This window comes from Gracilinanus agilis, chromosome 5 (genome assembly GCF_016433145.1).
Source record: "Gracilinanus agilis isolate LMUSP501 chromosome 5, AgileGrace, whole genome shotgun sequence".
Lineage (NCBI taxonomy): Eukaryota > Metazoa > Chordata > Mammalia > Didelphimorphia > Didelphidae > Gracilinanus > Gracilinanus agilis.
In genome coordinates this window covers 202,704,119-202,727,157 of record NC_058134.1, presented here as the reverse complement: position 1 = coordinate 202,727,157, position 23,039 = coordinate 202,704,119, and the positions used below count along the sequence as shown (strand labels likewise).

The window sequence follows — 23,039 nt, the reverse complement described above, 5'->3', positions numbered from 1 at the left end:
CACTATGTGTTTGGAACACTCTGGAGTGTTTAGATCTGGGTCTAGATGTGCTGTTTGACAAGGTTCAACATTAGGGATCAATCATTCAGATTCTTTTGGTCTTTCATACTTACTATATTACCCCCAAATGGAAATGGTCTATGCTCATGCCCTCCACGCCTTTTTGGGGAAAAATCAATCTCATATTTATTTTAATTTTACATCATATTAATTTTAAAAAATCCCTCCCCCAAACTCACCCAGCAAATCATTTCCTGTAGCAAAGATTAAGAACAGTTCAGCAAAACTAATCAATATAGTACCTATATCTGACAGCATGTGCAATGTTTCACATCCATATTTCCCACCTTTACAGGGGCGACATTTTTCTCAACTATCTCTTTAGAGCCTCTTGAGAGAAATAATACTGATATTTTTAGAGTGGTTTGAAACTTGCAAAGGACTTTGCACACCTCTCATATGAAGTATAAGCTAGAGATATTCCCATTTCACAGATGAGTAAAGTGAAGCTTAGAGCAGTTACATGACTTGGTCACAGCTAAGTATCAGGGGTGAGACTGGAACCCAATATCTTCCTGACAAGTCCTAGTATTTTAATCCAGAATTATTGTCTGCCTTTTGATAAAATGAGGGAAAATATGGCTGAGTAGTGTAACTCTTGCTCTGTAGGCAATTTCATTTTTTCATGTCATCTGGCACATGTTCAGCGTATTCTGAGACTATGGCTCAAGGAAGTGAGCGGAGTTATAGATCTGGGAATCATCTATGCAGTGAGGATAATTGAACCTCTTGGTCATATGAATGGATCAGTGTCTTTAGACTGAATCATTAATTCAGAATTTACCTCAGCTATACTATCATCTAGCTTATTCATTGAACTTGATGGGGTCACCGAGATAACGTAGAGGGAGAAAAGGGCCCAAGGATAGATCCAGGGGGCACAGCCACAGTTAACAGGCATGATCTGGAGGAAGAACCGGGAAAAGAGAAGAGGAGAGCCAGGAGAGAGCAGCGACACAACAACCTGAAGAGGAAAGTCTTCTAAAAGAAAATACTCGGAATCTAGAAGTGCGACTGTGAACCTACTGAGAGTTCCGTAGATCAGTCATCTCTTTGATTTCTTAATCCCAAACCTCATATTTCAACATATTTCTTGCTTTCCTTCCTTGTGTCCATCTTCCTATGGGAATGTTGACTTGGTGCGGATGATCTTACTGAGTTCCTAGATGTTTTCTACCTCTTCAGTAGATGTCGGTGTATAAATTACGCTTACCTTCACTTCATGGTGGCCCCAGTGTCTTCCTGACAAGACCTAGTACTCTATTCACTATTACTGGCCGCCTTTCAGCAAAGTGGGAAAATGTAGCTGAGAGGAGTAACTCATCTTCAACTCCATATAAAGTTGGTGGCCACATTTCCTCTCCACTGAGAACAGAGGAAGAGGGAACGGTCTTAACTCTGTAGTTGGAAGAAATCCCTCACCATCAGGCGTTGTAAAGATGGTGAATGTGTTGCTGAGAGGTTGTGGTGTCTCCTTTGAGGGAGTTATTTAAGAAAAGGGCCGGGTATTCACCTACCTGGGCAGGACCCCATTGTAACACTGGTTTGGAGGCAGGGAGGTGGATGGATAGATATTAATTCCCTCCCAGCCTGCATATGTATATATTGATAATGTGGCCAAGATTGTTTTCACAAAACAGAGATGTCTTACCTTTGTCATCCACAAGCTCCCAATGAAACCAAACATCATGAGCCCTTTAATTGTAATGTGTTTATTTTACGTCCATGCTCGTTTGGATAGGAAAATCTGCAAAATTCAGTGACCAGCATAAGATGTCATGTGTTTCACGTGAGTGGTATGGAGACTATGTCAGGGCTCTGTGACAGTGGGTGGGCAGGCAGGCAGGGGGAATAGGTGGAAATGGGGAGGGAATACGGAGTGGGATTAGGGGGATGTCCAGCCTCCGGCCCCACTGCTGGGAAAGGGGACACAGAGGACCTGCACTGCTCACAGGTTCGCCATCAGCCAGTCCAGTAGCTGCAGCCGAGTGACATTCCCCACTGCCTCATCCAGCTGTCGCTCTTTCTCATAGCGGAGCACTGACTGTAGGACCTCCCCGACGCTTCGACCTTTGTCCACCGCAGCAGCAGAAAGCTGGAGGAGCTGGGGACAGAAAGGCAGAGTAATGGAAGGTCGGATGGTCATGACTCTATAGGGCCAGAAGGAGACTACCCTATAGGGATCATAACTAAGGGCTAAAATACAGAACCCTAGCTGCTCACCATTACCCAGGCTTTGGGTAATATAAAACAGGAAGAGTTCAGGCTAGAACTCAGAATGCTGTATTTGTCAGAGTTGCTAGGTTTACTAAGGGCCGTTAGAGGGGCCTTTCTGGAAAGCCCTCTTCAAAGAGGCAAACAACGTTGATTCATTTGTTTGGAGTAGGAAAATATTTCTCTAATGAATTTCATCTTTCTCGAGGACAGGAACTAAAATGATTTCCTAGTGTTGCTTATTCTTAGTGTTTACCCAATCATCCATCTATTGTCAAATTTTCCCTGTCCTTACAACTTGAATTACCAAATATCATTTCTTCTTAAAGCCTACACCAACTTAGAGACATAATCAACAAGAAGTTGCCCTAAACCCTGATGCTGAAATGTATGTTATAAGTGAGGCACACCCTAAAGTTTGTGCCTAAGAGAAAGTCAAGATTAACTTGAACTCCTAATGACAAGTCCAGCTCAGCTCAGGCCAAGTGTCCATTTTAAGACTTTCTTCCTTTGGGTTGCCACTTGTCAAAGAGGGATGGAAAGAACTTTATATATTAAGAACCCAGCCCTGATCCTTAGCATATTCTCAAAGAAGCGGCAAGTAAATTGTTCCACTTAATTGTTTCTGGAACACAAAGGGGAAAAGATCATAACAAAAAACCCCATAAGGTTTTGTAAACTCTTGGCCCAATTCATATAAGTTTAAAGTGATTATCCCATTGCATGCCCTATTTATTCTACTAGTGTCTAGGAGAAAAGAGGTCCTGATCCTAGATTCTCTAACCAACTCTTCCCCCTTCCATGCTAGGTCTTCAGACCTTCTTTATTACTTTCTCCCTTTCAGGATACGGAATGTGCCTTCATCAGCTATGGACAATAGCTTTATGGGTAGTTTTGAGAAATAATATCCAAACTCATCTGAGAATTGTCATCTCTGGACCATGAGCAAGATATTAGGGGTTGAGAAAATAAGACTTTTTCTTCTTACTAAAAAAATATAATAGCTAACATTTATAAAGGGATTCAAGAGCAAAGCTTTTAAACAAGGCTATTCATACCCTCCTCACCCCTTTACATGTTTTCTCCTAAAAATCCATGTTATCTTAAAGAACACCAAGCAAATTAGTCTACTGCCCTTAGTGGGGAGAAAGGAAGATTGAGCACCCTGTAAAGGACATAAAGGCAGGAGAGTTACCTGTCATGCAAGCTCAATAAATGGCATCTCTTCATGATGGGTCTTGTATATTATTACAATGAATTGTGTTAATATCTTATTCCCCTAGTACACTGTTGATATCACGGAGGGCAGGGAATTATCTTGTTTCAAAGCTGTAACTCCCGCAGAAACCTACAGTGATCTCTGCATACAAAAAGCACTTATAATAGTTGTTAAAAGAATGAATGATGAGAAATGGCAAAAGTGGGTATGTCTGGTTTTTTTCTCTTTTCTTGGGGGGTGGTGTTATAAGCATGAGATCAGATGATCTTAAAATATTGAGATTTTATAACCTGAAATTTGGGCAATCTTATCCAGATTCTTCCTCTTCCACAATCCTCAGTGATTCTTCTGAGCTAGAATTGATTCCATACTTCCTTCATCTCTCATTTCCCTTTGACTTCTATATACATTACATTCTAAATTACATCATGGCAATTTTTGTACAGGATTTGTACCTCTACTAGATTGTAAACCCCTTAAAAGAAGACTATTGTCATTTTTTCATCCCTGTATCATCCCTAGGACGTCATGCAGTGCCCTGAACACAGTAGATACTTTACAAAATATTTGTTGAATTGAACTGGAATAGTGGAAAGATATATGAAGAGCCAGAACACCTGGCTTAATCCCAGTTCTATTACTTATTACTGTGAGTGATACTAAATAAAAATCACTTAACCTCCCTGGTCTCAGTTTCTTCAGCTATAAAATGAAGAATTGGACTAGATGGCATTCAATATCACCTCAAGCTCTAAAATCCTATGTTGTAATGAAATTGAACCTTAGACATATATAACACTGGGAATACACTATTTGTTTAAAAAAAAACCTTACCTTCTGTCTTAGAATCAATACTGATTCTAAGGCAGAAGAGTGGTAAGGACTAGGCAATGGGGGTTAAGTGACTTGCCCAGGGTCACACAGCTAGGAAGTGTCTGAGGCCAGATTTGAACCTAGGACCAGTTACTGTCTCTAGGCCTGGCTCTCAATCTACTCAATCCAGCTGCCCCCAGGGAATACACTATTTTTGAGTCAAATTGTTGTGAATGGAAATTGTCACTTAGCTTTACCAATGGACATGCCAAGTTATCAGTGCACATTATTTTAGGCTATTATAATGGGACACACACATTTCCTTGAAACAGATTGGTGACTGATTTTTATGAGACTATAATTTAAATTCTGACTTCTAAAATAAAAATGATCAACTCTCTAATCCAAATACTTATAAATTGCAGATGGAACCTGCCTGATAATGCTTGGTTTTTGTTTTCTTTTCCTCCTTGACAACATTAGAGGTCTTGATTACTTGTCTTATTTTGACAATTGGCAGGTATGTTTGTGGAGGGTAAAAGAATGAGGAAGGAGGCAAACTGGAAGATGGTGTCTAAGAATGAGATTTGTATTTCTTGATGACTTAAAATTGAGGAAATATGGGCTCTTGATCAGGGATAGAACACCAGTATAATATGTTTTTGCATGGAGTTTCGGGAATCTATTGAAGAGAGAGCTTTAAGCTGAGGGAGGAAGAAAATTGCCCCCATAGATCTGCTGACCCAAATGTCACAAAAAGCTGTAGGTATAATATTGGAAGAAGATGATCAAAAGAGAAGATCAGTAATTTATAGGAGACAATATCTAAGAAGATCATTAACAATCAAACCCTATGCCTCAGGTGTTTATGCACAAAATATGAGTAATAGTAAGTTGATCATAGACTCTTAATGTGAGGGAGGGTTAGCTTGAGCTTATCAGTTATAATAGAGACTTGATAAGGTAGAATTAAATGAGCATGAACATTTGTGGAGAATAGTACTAGAACAAGATAAAAATCAATGTTGCTTTGATTTTCAAAGGGTTGAAATCTTTTGACTTTTGGCCAATAATTTGACTTTAATCCATGAGAGAATCATTATTTTTTAAAAACTCTTACTTTCTGTCTTAGAATCAATACTATATATTGCTTCCAAGGCAGAAGAGTGGTAAGGGCTAGGCCATGGGGGTTAAGTGACTTGCCCAGGGTCACACAGCTAGGAAGTGTTGAGGCCATATTTGAACCTAGGACCTCCCATTTCTAGGCCTGGCTCTCAATCCACTGAGCCACCCAGCTGCTCCCACCATGAGAGAATTCTTGAATGAATTATTAGGTAGTTTGTAAACATTCAAAAAAGGATGTAGTAACTAAAAGCCTATGTTGACTCCTCTAGAATTTCATGCCAGACTAATCTTTTTCTTTTTTACATAATTACTAGATATTGAGGGAATGCTATAGATATGGGGAAAAGAAGAAGGAGGGGAATGAAGTCTCCAACGTTAGGCTAGTAGACTTGATACCGATTCCTGGGAAAATTCTAGAATATATAAAGAGGATGGTTAGTGAGCAACTAAGAGGTACTCTTGGAATCAATATGACTTTTATCAAGAGCAGGTCCTCATTTCAGCCTCATTTTCTTTTTTAATGGGGTTCTTAAACTAGTAAATCAGAGAAATACTATAGAGATTATTTACCCACACTTTAGTGACAAAAGTTTCTCATAGTATCATTGTGGTAAAGATGCAGAGATATTACCTACATATTAAAATTAGGTGGGTCAAGAACTAACTGAACTAATGAATGATTTTTTTTAAAACCCTTTCCTTCTGTCTTGGAATCGTTACTGTGCATTGGTTCTAAGGCAAAAGAGCTGTAAGAGCCAGGCAATGGGGGGTTAAGTGACTTGGCCAAGGTCACAAGTGTAGGAAGTCTGAGGCTAGATTTGAATGCAGGACCTCCTTTGTTCAGGCCTGCCACCTCCACTATGACATGTAGCTGCCCCATAATGAATAGTTATTGATGGTTCAGTGTCAAATTGGAGGGAGGCCCTGGGCATATGTCTTTGGGCCTACTGCTGTTCAACACATATCAATGAATTGAATGAAGGTCTAGAAGGAATGCTTCATCAAATTTACAGATGGCACAAACTTGAGGGACATCTAATATATTGGATGACAGGCCCCCCAAAAGATCTTAATAGGGTTAACATGATAGAAGACTCTAATGTGACAGAAACAAATGGAAAGCTCTACACAATTCAAAAAATTAATTGTAACATGTCATGCTAGGGGAGGCAAAAATTTCTATGAAAATGACCTGTGTAGGTTTTAGTAAACCATAAACTCAATATGAGTCAACAGTTTGGCGTGATAGACAAAAAAAAATGGGGTCTTAGCCTGAGTTAAGAAAGAAATAGCAGGGGCAGCTGGGTAGCTCAGTGGATTGAGAGTCAGGCCTAGAGAGAGGAGGTCCTAGGTTCAAATCCGGCCTCAGACACTTCCCAGCTGTGTGACCCTGGGCAAGTCACTGACCCCCATTGCCCACCCTTACCACTCTTCCACCTAGGAGCCAATACACAGAAGTTAAGGGTTTAAAAAAAAAAAAGAAAGGAATAGCATCTGGAGGCAGATGATTTTGCTGATCTTTTCTGCCTAATCAGACCAATATGGAGTATTGTGTTTAATTTTGAGTGCCATATTGTCAGAAGGACATTGACAGATGATGTTGTTTCCAGCAAATGATAATTATTAATTCAGCAAATGATTGGTTAATGGACTCTCACATGGAGACTAATTATAGAAACTGTTGATGTTTCATTTGAAGGTGAGTGGGAGACATGCTATTTGCTTTCACATATTGAAAGGTAGTTGGAATTGGAAATAGGTTTACTTTCTTTGAACTCCACAGGACTGAATTAGGAACAATGTGTGGAAACTGTGGGGAGAACTATTTTGCTTTGATACGTAGAAAAATCTTCCTAACCAGTATGGTTATCCAGAAGCATAATGAGAGGAATTGAATTCCATATCTCTAGAAATCTTTGACCAGAAGCTGGAATGAAGCAAGAGAGCCTTACTGGAACATTCTAAATTCTTTATAGCTTGTATTAGATGGCTCTGAAGTAGTCCCTTTTCACTGAGATTCTGAATACTCTTCTCTCCTTCCCCTTTTAGGAGGACATACAATTGTCTTTGGGTATGTGTAACTGAAAAGACTGGTTCATAACCATCTGTTAGTTACATAACCATACACCCTGGTTGCACTGTAGCTACACCCATCAAATAGAAAACCTGTCATTCTTTGCAGGTTGAACCTTCAAACTCAGTTGAGGTCTTTGCCCAGTACTAGCCCTTTCTACTTTGTAAAATGACGATTTCTTTTATAGGTGTGCTCATAATTAGAAACAGATGGGGACTCAGTACTACATTTTAGGCAGATTAGAGTGGGCCAAGCTTTCATGAGTGTCTACTGCTCAAAGTCTGGCTGTGAGATTCCCTTTCACTTAGAGCAATACAGACTAGAAGGTTTTTTAAGTGGGGACACACACTCCTAGAACCAAAAATAATAAGGCTCATATTTCTAGGAAGGAGCTAGATGCTGCAGTGGGTGCATAACTGGGCCTGGAGTCAGGAAGCCTCAAGTTCAAATTCGGGTAAAATGAAGCCTGGAATCTAGTCCTCTTATTTAATCCTAGATTTTATTTTCTCCTTGTTCAGTGCTAGAAAGTCCAAACTAATTTTTGGCTTAAAGAAGTTCTTTTCTTAGGCACCAGTATAAATGAAAAGTGTATCTAATATTTTCTTTGCATAAGCAATGGGAGGTAATGAGAAGCTCAAGAGATAGATCCTTCTCATTCCTGTATTACTTTGAAAAATGGGGAGCAGGCCCTCTCTTTCCCTGTTATCAAATAATAAACAATTTGCCCTCTTGGAGAAGAAATGGCTTATTCCGATCTCAGCCCAGAGATACTAGATTAGATCTGATTCCTCATCAAGCCTAATAGAAGCCCCCATTTTTTGTTCCATGTATTTCCCTTTAATTAATATTAGAAATGCCTAAAAAAGCCTTCTTTTTTCCCTTCTTTGCTTCTCATCATTCAGAGAAAAATATGGATCACCTCTCATTTCTGTAAGGAGTGAAAAATGAATGAATACTCCTGATATGTTAAATTAAAGGATTTAATAATAACAAAAAATGAGAGGGAAAGGGATTCCTTCAGCCAAGTGAGCAGAGCACAGAGCCAGAGACCCACACCTGCCACACTTTAACCAAGGCAAAGCAAAAGCTCCCAAAAAAGAGCCCTGCAGCATGGGTCTCAGCCAAATTTATCTCCCAAGCCCTATACATCAAATGAGGATGAACTTAAAAGGATGCTGGGAATGTAGCTCAGGAGAGGCAAATTTTCCACCTGCACATCCCCCTGCCCCCCATGATCCTTTGGGAAACCAGTCTCCCCAGTGGATCGTTTTAAACATAATTTAACTAAGGTACATAAAATATTTACACATTTACCTTCTAAGGAAGGCCCTTTTAGGGGACACATTGACTGGAAGTGAGACTCCAAAGACCTTGGCTTTGGGTCCAGGCTATCCCACTTTCCAAATGGGTGACTTCAGACAGGTTCACTCTGGGTCCATTTCCTCATTTGTAAAATAGGGACAGTGATAATTGTCATGCCTATGTCATAGCATTGCTAAGAAAAACTCTTTGTAGAATTTAAAACATTTATATAAATGTGAAATCTTATTATTACTACTGAAAGATAATGAACACTGGATGCCAAACTGATTTTTTTCTCTCCCAAGACTACTTGTCCAAGGGAGAGAGGTATTAACCTAAAACCTTTATTTTCATTAGTCCTTCCCTTTCTGTGACTTGGGCCTCAGAAAGAAGAGTGATTCTGAAACCTTTTCATTCAAGAGTTCCCCCGAATTCTCAGTACTTCCTCACTCTTACCTTCTCCTGGATCCCCTCATCATCGCCAGCGAAATACAGAATTGGTACGTTGAGCTCGGAGGCTGCCACCCATTGGAGAACGGCCTGGAGTTGCTTGTTCTGAACGGTGTCAGCGATGTTGTGATTGCTGACAATCACCTTGGGTGTATTGGTTCCCTCAGGAGGATGTATTGACATACCTCTTAATTCATTATGGATAGCTTGATAGGCATTCTGTAAGAGGGCCTCAGCTGTCCCAGTGCCCTTGACTGGTAAGCACTCAAAGAAGCTATCTGGGAAGGCTGAAGTCGGCCTGCTGGCATCTCCAGATTTCTCATCTCCCAGATCTCCCAAGGGAGTGTCACAGGACTTGGCAATGATGAGACACAACTTCATCACTGAGTCCATCAACTGTTCCACCATCTGCCCATTCATGTTACCATCCAGCTGGTTAGCCACCATCTTGGTCAGCCCAGCAATGGCGCCAGTACCACCTCCTCCTCCACCACCAAAACCACCACAATGTTTTTGAGGACAGTTAGGCAGGGTCGGTTCAGGAAAGCAGCCTTCTTCTTCCTTACTGTGGTGGCTGGGTGCTTTTGCTTCACTGCTATCATCACACTTAAAAATAGTCTCACCAAGTAAATTCCGGATGAAATTAAAAAAGACACTCATCAGATCCTTTTTTTCAGCCTCTTCATGGGTGCCCCCCAACCGAGAAGACCCAAGGCTGGACTGCTCAGAGTTCTGGTTGGACTTAGGTGTGGCTGCTGCCAACTTGGTTGTTGTCCCAGCAGCTTCCAGAAAGCTCTGGGCATCCATACTTCCTCCCTGTGCAAGGTGATACTGAATCAGAAGCAGGGCAGACACAATCAGGTCTTTAGCCCAAGTGTCTGAACTATACAGGAAATTGTCCTGTCTCTCTTGGCAGCTGAGGGCATTGATGTTAATTGGGCCTGGGGAGGTTGTTGTGGGATGGCATTCTGGTAATTTGATGTTCGATTTACCAACAGATCTGCTGGAGGTTGCAAAGGATGCACGCTGGAGGCCTGGAGATTTTGTTTCTTTCTGATGATTTTTATGCCACAAAGTCAGCCCTTCCTTGATAATATGTTCACCCAGGGTTTCAGCACAGGTCTTCTCCTTATCTGTCTTGGATGGGCAGGGAGTACAGGGTTTTTCCCTTATTTTGGCTTCAGCTTTCATTGAAGCATAATTCATACCTCTGTGTCTGGGGTCATTCATTGCTCCTTTCATAGAAACTAGGGAGAGACTCTCAGACTTGTCCTTAGGAGGTTTTTTGCATGGCTCATTGGACTTCTTCAACATCACACTGTGTAGTTTGCCTAACATAGCATCCATGATGTCTGTGGCCTTTTGACTTCCATGAGAGAAGAGGCTTCTCTTCACAGCTGAGACAAAATCTGTGTCTGTCATAAGAGTGCCTGTGACATTATGCAAGTTCTTCATAAAGGAGTCGATCAGGTCTGATACTACCTCTTTGGCATGCCTCATCAGAACCTTCTTGAGTAAGATGGTTGCAATGGTTGTATCCTTCACTTGGATCTTTAGTGTCTTCATGATGGAGACCATCATGTCAGACACCACACTGTTGGCATAGGTCATGATTCCTTGACTCACACTGGCTGTAAAGTCATCTCTCCTGGGTTCTGCCCCAAATACTTTCCTCCCACCATCACCCGCATTACGGGATTCAAACACTTCCTTGTAGAAGAATGACTTTTTAGGCTTGTCATCTGCCTTGCATTCTTTTGTTTCTTTAAATTTCAGTGTGCTCTTATATTTCACATTTGGGGGACTCCGTGAGGAGGGTGTTGCTCTATCTCCAGAGCCAGGAGCCTTGTCTGGGGTTTCTTTGGCACACAAGGAGACAGTCTCATTCACCAGTTCTGATGCCACCTTACTCAAGGTTCTATTGGGTGAAGGTGGTTCTTCACCCATATAGACTGATTGGTGGATGCACTTATTCTCAGAGCCATCAATTTTCTCATTGATTTCCTTGCGTGCCATGGCAATGACCAGGTTGGTGAGCCGGTTGGCATAGAAAGAGACTTCATCTACTGTACTCTCATTACTACCACCAGTCCAGGCACTAGAACCTCTAGAAGAATTTTCGGTGTGACACATTTCAAGATGCATTTTGCCTGGGGTGCTTCTGCCTCCAGTTCCAGGATTATTGTAATAGTCTACAGTGAACCCACTACGACTCTCTCCTGAATGCTCGCCTCTGTTTGCCATTTCCCCACTTGGTGGTTTCATATCGTGGAATCCTGATGTACACTTTTCTAGGTCTTTTCGGAGCCAACTCAGAACTCTGACGGGATCATTTGAGGCTTCCTTAAAGGCAGACAAGGACTCGTCAGACTAGAATAGAAACATATCCGAAGTACATTAAAAACATCCTCACAGATGTACATTAAGAATAGCCTCACAGATGGAGAAACTTACTACCCTCTCCAAATCTTCACTAACTCATTCTATATACATAATGTACATAAGCCAGCTAAAATCCAATAATACTTTGCTTGTAAACTGGTAGATAAACAAAATTAATCAGTAAACTACTTTTATAGACAGGCTGTTTTCATTTAGATCAGTGGTTCCCAAACATTTTTGCCCCCTTTCCAGAAAAAATATTACTTAGCACCCCCTGGAAATTATGAAACTATTTATTGAACTCAGAATAGAATGTAATACAAAAAAAGTATGGCCATCACCGCTCTCCTGGATCTCTGCAGCACCCACCGGGGGCGGTAGCGCCCACTTTGGGAATCACTGATTTAGATAATGGCTCTCATTTAGTAATAGCTCATCCCAAAAGATGTATAAAATTATCTCAAAAGGGGAAAAGGGCCAAAGATAAATACAGTTACTTTGTCATGTTCAACAAGCATTATTTTGAAATGCTAGCAGCCCCCTAATGGAGATGGCTATCAACAGTAAAGCAAAATATTTAGTTTTGGAAATGAAGGGTTAACATAGGCACAATCTAGTAATTGATTGATTCATAGATGTTTTAATTTAATTTCAACAAATACTTAAGTACACCTAATACAAAGAGAGTACTATGCTCAGCACTGGACATTTTTATCATAAATCATAATAGTTTATCATTTCAAAATGTTCTCAAAACATATGATCTTATTTGATTATGAGGAAGGTAGGTCAAGTATAACTAATCTTATTTTACAGATGAGGAAACAGAAGTCCCCAGGAGATTAAATTACTTGCCTAAGGTCATATGGTTAGAATATATAAAAGCCAGGACTTGATCTTATTTTAAAAGCCATTCTTCTTTGTAATATTATATTGTGCTGATAGCCATTAACTATGGTACATGCATGCATATCAGAAGATTAAACACACACATATAGTTTAAAAATTCTCAGTATCCCCTAAAGCCCAAATGAATATAGGGAACATGCTTGTACTTCTTTGCCTTCATAAGATCAAAGAGTCAAAGTTGTTGGAAGAGACCTGTGAGGTCATCTAGTCCAATTCTCTCATTTTGCAGATAAGGAATCAAAGCTAGAGAGTTATGTGACTTGTGCAAGGTCACACAGGTACTAAGCGGCAGGCCTGAGCTTTGAACACAACTCTGCTGGTTCCAAATCCAGCATTCTTTTTAACCATGCCATGTTGATTCCCTTATAATATTCTTATGTACAGAGAAATATTTGTTGGTTTGACACAGAACCTGGAATTGAACCTACCTTTCCTTTCTGTGAAAGGAAGAGTTGAGAAATAATGCAAACCAACAAATAACCATTAGTGTGAGCAGCCCAACTGGGAATCTAGGTTTTATATAGATACACCCTGTAATATAAATATTTTCCTTTTCATTACATTTTCATTTGTGAGTTATTTATAGATCTATCAATGTTTGTCTTAAAGAGCCATAATAGACTAAATGGATGATTTGACAAAACATAGGGACCATGGATCATGTCCACTTAATTAGAGAAATATAGAACCCAGCACTCTATAGTACTCCATGCAATTAAGAGTTTAATACATCCTTAAAAATTTTGATTATTATAATAGTAATGGCTAACATTTATATAGTCCATATGGTATGCCAAGTACTATGCTGAATGCTTTATAATTATCATCTCACTTGATCCTCGAAACAACTCTGGGAGGTAAGTGCTAATATTAGCATAATTTTCAGATGAGGAAACTAAGGCAAACAGGGGTTAAGTGACTTGTCCAAGGTCACAGAAGTAGTAAGTATTTGAGGCATTGTGTCCCCTAGCTTCCCTGATTATGATGGTGAAGGTAATGCTGATTAGAACTCCAACAGTTCTGTGAAATTTTTAGACATTCTAAAAAAGATAGCTTCTACCTTTGATACATATTTGGACTCTACATTCACATTCTCAATGTGAAGGTCACCCTGTTTCACCCCAGGACTAGAACAAAAATCAGACAGGATCTCAGCTATAGAATCTCCTCTCCCTGCCCCATCCCTCATTCTTAGATGCAGAAGACAACAAAATATAGGCATGCCCACTTAATGTTTTTGAGTGGCTTCATGAAAAAGCTACTTTAAGTGAAATAACATGGGGGAAGATGATCTCATAAGAATGACGTATATTACAGAGTATTTTTTTCTGGGGAGTCAAATGGACAAAAAGCTTAAAATCACATATCAGTCTTTACAGTGATCTGAGAATCTGAGACCATAAGAAGGCAGGCAGGGCTATCTGGTTACTCTAACAGACCTAATGTATGAAAACTTGCCATTCCCTCACTAGAGACCAGAGGTCTTCAGAAGGTGGGGGGAGAGGAAGAGATTTCCTGGAAGGGGATGGGAACTCTCTGGGAAGCCCATTAAGACAGGGATTCTGTGTGTGTACAGTGTGTGTCTGATGAAGTCAGACTTTAAGACTTGTTGAGTCTTGCTGTATAATACCCCAAGACCCTTTCTTAGAATGTTTTTAAATGCATGAAACAAAATCCACAGGATTATAAAAGAAACAAATTGACATTTAGTGACCAAAATATTAATAAAACAAGCTTACACGTCCCAGGTTAAGAGCCTCTGCTTAAGACCTAGATAAAGACGGGAGTCTTGAAAGAGCATGAGCTCTTTTCTCAAGAAAATAAATAATATCCACTGGCACAACTTATCTTCCCTTCCAGTATCTGGGCATGTAAAAGAGCTGGGCTTTGGCATAACAAATGGGACAGGAAGGGTCACTGATTAGAACTGAACCAAAATTGTTTTTTTAAGCCTCTACAAATTTTGATCCTTTCTTTCATGTCCTCAAAACAGATATGGAGGGTAGGTAATCAAGGTTTTTGTTTGTTTATGAATGGGGGAGGGGGATGGTACTGTAGAAAGAGTGAAATAGACTTAGAAGTCCAGGCTCTACTTAGTGTGTGACCTTGGCCAAGTCACATAAACCCTCTCTCCTCTAGTTTCTGCATCTTCCAATTTGGGTTAAGAATATTTGCACTCTCTACTTTTGCAGGATGATCCTTAGATGAATAAGACTTTGTAAACTTTTAAAAAGTGAATACTTTATAAGGATTTACTGTGTCCAAGTAGATTAGCAGGTATGAGCACTGGTCAGTCACCTGGAGTCAGGAGGAAACTAGCTGTAAGACCCCAAGTAAATTAATTAACCTCTTTTCAGTTTCAGCCTCCTCATCTATAAATGGGAATAATAGCTCCCGAATCCCAGGGCTGTTGTGAAGATCAAATGACATAGCACATGTACAGAGCTTTGCAAGTCTTAAAGTGTTTTATAAATGCTAGTTATTATTATATGGATCCTATATATCACTTATTTGCACAATCACATTTTTCTGTGATATTTTACAACCCAACTGAAAAACAAAGACTTTACTGAAGGGGCAGCCACTGAAGGCTCAGTGATTGAGAGCCAGGCTGAGAGATGGGAGGTCTTGGCTTCAAATTAGACTTCAGACTTTCTAGCTGTGTGAACATGTGGGCAAGTTGCATATCCCTCTTTGCCTTGGAACCAATACAGTTGGAACAATAATTATTCTAAGACCAAAGGTAAGGGTTAACAAAAAGAGAGGTTTCATTTACTTAAAATTATCTTTAGTGGAGGAGGAGGATAGAGGAGAGATGCTAAGGGAGAAGACTGCCTTTAGGGTAAAACTTGGTTATAAATATATTTAGCAATGTATAGTACTACATAACATTGCATGGATAATTTTATGTAGAGTATGCCCATACATGTTCTTCCTCTTTAGAGTTGACTAAGAAATATATCCCAGAGAAGGAGATCCTCTTTAATCTACTGAATTCTTTATTCTCTGGGGATTCAGTCTTTTCTCAGGGACCCACATTTGCAGAAAAACTGGAGGGGGAAGGCTAAAAGGCAGAGATGTGTTCAAAGATGCAGGAGAACTCAGTTGCTAAATGTTCTGTGTGAGCATTTACACCTTGGAAATCTTTAAGTTACAAATTGGGGCTTGATTTATTGTTTAGTTGATTGTCCTAACTTCAGAAAGTGATGGAGAGAATGTTAGTAATGCAGATTAAACTTTTAAGAGTATCTTCTGTATTCCCTGGAGATCTGGTTCTTAAACATTTACCAGCATAGTCCTGGCAAGAGCACCCTTTAATGGCAATCTCATAAATTCTAAACTTAGTATCCTGAAGGAAGCTGCCCCTTACCATTTTCCAGTCTTGGGGTTGGCCTTCTCCGGGAGTATAAACATCTACTTTGCATACTCCACTTTGGCTTTGTAACCAGTCAACTTTGTCAGAAGACATCTAGCAGGGGGGAAAGAAGAAATTATGCCATGAAAAAGTTAGATTTTGAAATTGGAGTGAGAATAAGAGGGGAGGGAGAATCGAGGCAGGAGAAATTAAAACTCCCAGTAAAGCTTTCTTAATGCTCTGTTCAGGATCCCCCATGAGAATTATCATTTTCCAGTGATTTATAAGTGTTACCACGACCATCAGGTAAGAACATTATAAAAATTAGCTGTAGTCTCTATTCCCTATTCTTCTTTTTCTCTATCTTCATTTGCTTTAGTCATCGAACTGGTAGCTTTAAGCATTGTGGCCAGCTAGAAATCATTTGTGTTACTCAGGTGACCAGTGGGCTTTGACTGTTTAGGATATCTATATCTCTATATCTATATCTATCGATTGTTCAATACTGTACACTTCATCTTGGCCTGTGCCTAGCTCTTTCCCTCCTACTCCAGGCTCTTATTATACAGGTACGAAAGCTAATGCCTTCTTTCTAATTTTTTCTTCAACTTTGTCATTCATTTCAATCATGACTGACACTTTGTGACCCCCTATCTGGGGTTTTCTTGGCAAGGATCCTGGAATGGTTTGCCATTTGCTTCTCTAGCTTGTTTTATGGATGAGGAAACTGAGGCCAACAGAGTTAAGTGATTTGCCCAGGGCGGAATAGCTGGTAAGTGTCTGGGGCCAGATATGAACTCCGGAAGATGAGTCTTCCTGACTCCCATCTTGGCACTATCTACTGTGCCACTTCCTTGACCCCAAATACCTCTTCTTAAGAAAGGTAGAGCCAAGGGACCCAACTGTTCTCCTTCTACCACCTTTCCTTGTTCTTCTTCTTTTTTTCATCTCCTCCCCAACATTTCTATAAAATAACTAAGTCTTGATATTTTGATTTCAATTGACTTTATTTTATTACAACAAAGTAAATTAGGTAGGACCATCTTCTTTACCCTTACAGCCCTGAGATTCTTTAGTGTCAAATGGATGTCTTGAAATAATTGGGTGTTTGGCTGAGAGTTCAAAATCATTAATTCTACAGAAACATTTGATGTAATGAGATTTGCACTGTAAAACAAAAATGTGCCCTCTCTCCCCTATCTTCATCCCCAATCAATCAACTTACAATGAAAGTAGATTGATGGTTTCTTTAAGTAGAGTGACAAGTAAATGATGTATAAGTCCCATGTGGGGGAGAATCCAGTTCTACTAAGGAAAAGACTAACTTTTTTGAATAGTAGTTATAACATTTTGGGTAATTGTTAAATATAGGAGATAATAAAGTTTTTTTTTAAAAACCCTTAACTTCTGTTTATTGATTTATAGGTGGAAGAGTGGTAAGGGTAGGCAATGGGGGTCAAGTGACTTGCCCAGGGTCACACAGCTGGGAAGTGTCTGAGGCCAGATTTGAAAGATAATAAAGTTTTAAAAAGCTATCCTATCTCAGTTTCTAGGAGGACTGGGAAATAGAATCATACATTAGTCAACCCCAGGACATTACAGACTAAATTAAAGTTAACTTAAGTTTCCCATCATTGCTTCCCAGTGGTCACTGATCTGGGATTCAAGTTTCCTGTGTTTCTCTGACCACCAAACAACAGCAACAACAACAAAATAACCATGGTAGATTTCTTGGATGGACATCTGGTTCATTCCCTTTCCTCTGAATAAGACTAAATCTAAACCTTCTCAGAAAAATTACTTTGCTATTTTTAATTTTTTTTAAACCCTTACCTTCTGTTTTAGGGTCAGTTGGATCAACAATAATTACAGAGAGGCCAGAAACAAGGAAGGAAGACAAAGTTTGAAAAACACCTACTGTTACTGATTGCAGGTCCTAAGTTTTGAAGAAGGATCTCGGATACTTTTGTTGTCTTCACAATTCTTAAGCTTACCCACCCCTCCTGCCATGTAATATCAGGAACCTGCATTGAAAAAGACAAATACAAAATGACCAGTTGTTTTTGTCAATGGCTTGCGTTAAAGAATAGCTTTTTTTTGGTTAATATTCAGAATCCTTAAATAATATTTTTGTGTGACATAGGTGCAACAAGCCCAAAATTATGATATGCTCAATGGAAAGAGTATTAATGCATTATTTTCAGCCAAAAGAATGTAGCTTTCCTCATGGGAAAGGAGATGTCCTTTGGTTCTGCTAAATGTGATTTAACGTTTGCGTATTTTGCTGGAGTAATGTGATACAGAGAGACGGAACTTGTCATTGCCCATCTGATTCAGATAGCTGTCACAATGCTCTCCAAATCCCCCCAGAGTAAAAGTGGTAGTAGTAATTAGTGGTAGTGGCGGCGGCAGCTGCAGCAGATAACATTTCTATAATGCCTACTAGGTGCCAGGCATTGTGCTAAGCACTTTACTCTTTTTTCTCACTTGATCCTTACAACAACTCTGGGAGGTAAATGTTGTTATTACCCCCATTTTTACAGATGAAGAAACCGAGGCAAACAGAAGTTAAGTAACTTACCTATGGTCACATAGCTAGTGTCTCAGGGCAAATTTGAACTCATGTCTTTTTGACTCCAAGCCAACTAGATGTCTCTTTCAGTATCAGAATATGGCTTTACTTAGGTATTCATGAACGTGTGACAAGGCAGTACTCAAGAACTCCTTGGGCTACTGGGAGCCAGGTGATACTACAGATAAGAGCCCTGGGATTGAAGGCAAGAAGATTCATTTTTCTGAGTTCAAATCTGGCCTCAGATATTTACTAGCTGTGTGATCATGGACAAGTCACTTAACCCTGTTTTGTCTTCGTTTTCTCATCAGTAAAAATGAGCTAGAAAAGAAAATGGCAAACCAGTCTAGTATCTTTGTCAAGAAAACCACAAATTGGGTCACAAAGTCTGGGATGTGACTGAAATGACTAAACAACACTCAGTCTCTAGAACATAGATCCAACTAGCATTTAAATACTGAAATATCTGAAGATAAATTAATTTCCAAGTTTATTCCAAGGGTAGACCTTACTCTGGATCTGTATACTCAAGCTAATCAGTCAATATTTATTAAATGCCTATTAGGTGCCTGGCATTATGCTAAATGTTGGAGATACAAAAAGGGGCAAAAGACATTCTCTGCCTTCAAGGAGCTCGGAGTCTAGGATAGATTTATTCTTTCTAATTAAAGGCCATTTTCATTTCTGTGATAAATTTACAGATGAGGAAACCGAAACCTTGAGAAAGCCATTTGTTCACCTAGCTCACTACTTGAGTTGTCAGAGCTTGGATCTGGACCGTGTATTCCAATTCCAGAACATATTCCACTCTACTGCATTAGTTCTCATTTTTATTGTTAACACATTTACTGCTACCTTCTACCTGCTTTCTGTTCCATAAAATGCCCAGAACTATAAACTCAAACATGCTCTTACCATCTCACTCACCATCTTGAAAGTGAATGTAGTAAGCATTATTTATTTCATAACATTTAACTTTACGAGAAAATTAGAACATTTTGGTAAGTTCCCCTACTTTCTCTACCTTTTCCCCATTCTCTGACAATTAGGTGACCCTTCTCTTTGCCAAGAATAATCAGTCTGGTTGTGCCTTTGATTCCATTTGCTGCCTTCTCCCGTAAATTGCCCCTTGAACACCTGAACTCTTTAATCTCTCCTTATCTATTCTTCCTTCCCAATTGTTTTCAGACATACCCAAATCTCTCTCATTAAAAAAAAAAAACCCTTCTTATTTCCATCTTAGAATCAATACTATGTATTGGTTCTAAGGAAGAAAAATGGCAACGGCTAGACAGTAAGGGATTAAGGGACTTGTCCAAGGTCACACAGCTCAGAAGTATTTGGGACCAGATTTTGAATCCAGAAGCCTCCTATTTCCAGACCTGGCTTTTCATCCACTGTGCCACCTTGCTGCCTCCATCTCTGTCATCCTTTTTTTTTTTTAAACCCTTAACTTCTGTGTATTGGCTCTATAGGTGGAAGAGTGGTAAGGGTGGGCAATGGGGATCAAGTGACTTGCCCACGGTCACACAGCTGGGAAGTGTTTGAGGCTGGATTTGAACCTAGGACCTCCCATCTCTAGGCCTGGCTCTCAATCCACTGAGCTACCCAGCTGCCCCCATCTCTGTCATTCTTAAACAAAATAAGGGGCAGCTAGATAGCACAGTGGCTATAGCTCCAGGCCTGGAGTTGGGAGGACCTGGGTTCAAATATGGCTTCAGATATTTCCTGGCTGTGTGACCCTAAGCAAATTCACTTAATCTCAACTGCCTAGCCCTTGTTGCGCAATACAGAACGTAAGGGTTTAAAAATAAATAAACCTTTTCTAGACCATATTATCCCCTCAAACTATTGCCTATATGTAACCCCTCTTTTCAGCCAAAGTCCTAAAAAAAGACATCTATACTGTTTCTACTACCTCATCTTTTACTTACTTCTCAATCCTTTCAATATGCCTTCCAGTCTCATCACTCTTTCCAGTGATCTAATTGCCAGATATAGGGGTTGTTTATTTTTTTTTTTTATTCTTCAACCCTTTCAACCCATCTTTTAGCATTTAATACTATTGATCCACCTCTCTTCCTGGATATTTTCTCCACTTTGGTTTTTGATGATATTTCTCTCTCAAATGCTACTTTCTATAGGAAATGCATTTTTTCTGTCCCCCAACTTCTAATGCTTTTCCCTCTGAGATTATTTCCTATGTAGTCTGTATATATCTTGTGAATGTCATTAATCATTTTTCATGTTTTTATTTCCCATGAGATTGTAGGCTCCATGAGGTCAGGGGTTATTTTTGCCTTCGTATCTCCAGTACTTAGCAGAGTTTCTGGCACTTAGCAGTGTTTAATAATGACTTATTACTGGACTATTCCTTTTTAATATCCTTTGCTGGTTCATCATCCACATCTCATTCCCTCACTGGAAATGTTCTCTAATGCTCTGCCTCTATGTCCTCTTCTTTTTTCTCCTTCTATCTTGATGAGTGACTTCATTTGCTTGTGGGTTTATGTATCATCTTTATGCCAGTGACTCATAGATTGAGCCCCAGTTTCTCCCCTCAAACCTACCTCTCTCATCCAAACATCCTTATTTCTAATGATAACACAACCATTCTTCCTAATTGGTGTCTCAAAAAAAATGGCTTCCCACAAATATTAATGTGATTATATCAGTCCTTTATTCAATGAATTCCAATGATTCTCATTGCCTCTAGGAAAAAATATAATCTTCTCTTTTATCATTTGAAAGGCCTTTTACTGAATCTTCATCTGGGTAACCCCCAGTAATCATGCATGTCCCCCAAGACTTGGACTTGGGTCCTCTTCTTTATATTATTTACCTCCGTCATCAACTCCCACTGATTAAATTCAAATATATCTATGCAATAGATTCTCCTATGTATTTTTCTAGCTCTGACTTCTTTCCTGGTCTCCAGTCTCACACCTTTAACTGTCTGTTGGACATCTTGAACTTTATGTCTTAATTTTAAATTCAACATTTCCAATCTGAAACCATTATCTTTTCCCTAAGCCCTTCCCTATTCTTGAATTCCCAATTACTGTTGAGGGTTCCACTATTCTCCCAGTCACCCAGGCCTGCAACCCCAACGTTATGCTCACCTCTTCATTTTCAGGCCACTCCAATTCCATTTTTTTTTTGCCAAGTCCCATCACTTCTAATTTTTGTAACATCTCTTATATACCCTTTTCTTTCCTCTTACACTGCTATTGCCCTAGTGCAGTCAGTCCTCACTCATGATTGGACTACTGCCATAGTCTGTTGGTTAGCATCCCTGTCTCAAGTTATTCTCTACCCTGGTCCATTTTCTACTCAACTGGCAAATCGATCTTCTTAAGGTGCAAGTCTGATCCTGTCAATTTCTCCCACTCCCTCCATTCAATGAACTCCTGTGACTCCTTTATTACTTTCAGGATCAAAAATTAAATCAACTATTTGGCTTTTCAAGTGCTAACTAACTAACTAACATGTCCTCTTCTGACTTTCCAGTCTTGTTACATTTTTCTTCCTTCCATGTACTCTGCAATTCAGTGATACAAGCCTCTTTGCTATTACTTACACAAATCCCTCATTCCCCTGATTCCATGCATTTTCACTGACTGTTTCCCATATCCAGAAAGCTCTACTTCTTCATTTCCATCTCTTGAATTCCTTCAGTTCTCAGCTCAAGTCCCACCTTCTGAAAGAAGTCTTCCTGGTCCTCCTTAACCTTAGAGCTTTCCATCTAAAGTTGTTTCCAATTTATCCTGAAATATATATTGTTTATATATAATTGTTTTCATGTTGTCTTCTCCATTAGATTATGAATGCCTTAATAGTAGAGACTATATTTGTCTGGTACACAGCAGAAACTCAATAAATGCATTTTGACTTCACTTGACTTAAAGCTTTTCATAGCCTACCCCTGACCTATTTTTCAGGCTCATTTTTGTATTCTGCATTTTGGAATCCAGCCAAACTTGCTTCTTCATACCCAACATTTCATATCTTGTCACTCTTCCTTTACAGTGGCTATTTCCTTTAACCATAATTCCTGAAATATACTTTTTCTTCATTTTGGCCTGATATTTGTGTTCCTTCAAGACAGCTCAAACTTCATCTTCTATATTGGAGGTTCTTAACCTTTGTTGTATCTTTGGTGCTATGGACCCTTTTTGGCAGCCTGGTGAAATCTATGAATTCCTACTGAGATTAATATCTTGTTGCCTACAGTCCTACAACTTTAGAAAGTTCTAAATTTTACCAAGAGGCTACTGACAATAACCTGAAGTCAGAAATATTTATCTTCTGGAGTTCAAATCTGGCCCCAAACCCTTACTAGCTATGTGACCCTAAGGTAAGTCACTTAACTCTATTTGCCTCAGTTTCCTTATCTATAAAATGAGTTAGAGATGGAAATGGCTAATCACTCCAGTGTCTCTGCTAAGAAACCCCCAAATGAGGACACAAAGTGTTTGGACATAACCAAAAAAAATCCCTGAACAATAGACTAAATTAATTTTTTTCTTTTTTTTTACACCAAAGATAATTTTTTCCCATCCAA

At 39.5% G+C, this 23,039-nt stretch overlaps 1 protein-coding gene across 1 annotated transcript; it reads right to left on the bottom strand.

The window, feature by feature from the left end:
* Positions 1-2,008: 2,008 nt before the first annotated feature.
* On the bottom strand, positions 2,009-16,017 carry AKAP3 (A-kinase anchoring protein 3). Its single transcript, XM_044677514.1, has 3 exons — positions 15,919-16,017; positions 9,264-11,627; positions 2,009-2,164 (listed from the first exon to the last, which is right to left on the bottom strand). The coding sequence occupies exons 1-3, from the start codon at positions 16,015-16,017 to the stop codon at positions 2,009-2,011; spliced, it is 2,619 nt and encodes an 872-aa protein (XP_044533449.1).
* Positions 16,018-23,039: the final 7,022 nt, after the last annotated feature.

Bases quoted from the DNA above. Each gene is read 5' to 3' on its own strand.
- AKAP3 (XM_044677514.1), bottom strand. From the start codon at position 16,017: ATGTCTTCTGACAAAGTTGACTGGTTACAAAGCCAAAGTGGAGTATGC. The intron at 11,628-15,918 runs GTAAGGGGCAGC...TTTCTATTCTAG, and splicing joins AACCCCAAGACTGGAAAATG to TCTGACGAGTCCTTGTCTGC. The intron at 2,165-9,263 runs GTAAGAGTGAGG...TTCTGTCCCCAG, and splicing joins ATGAGGGGATCCAGGAGAAG to CTCCTCCAGCTTTCTGCTGC.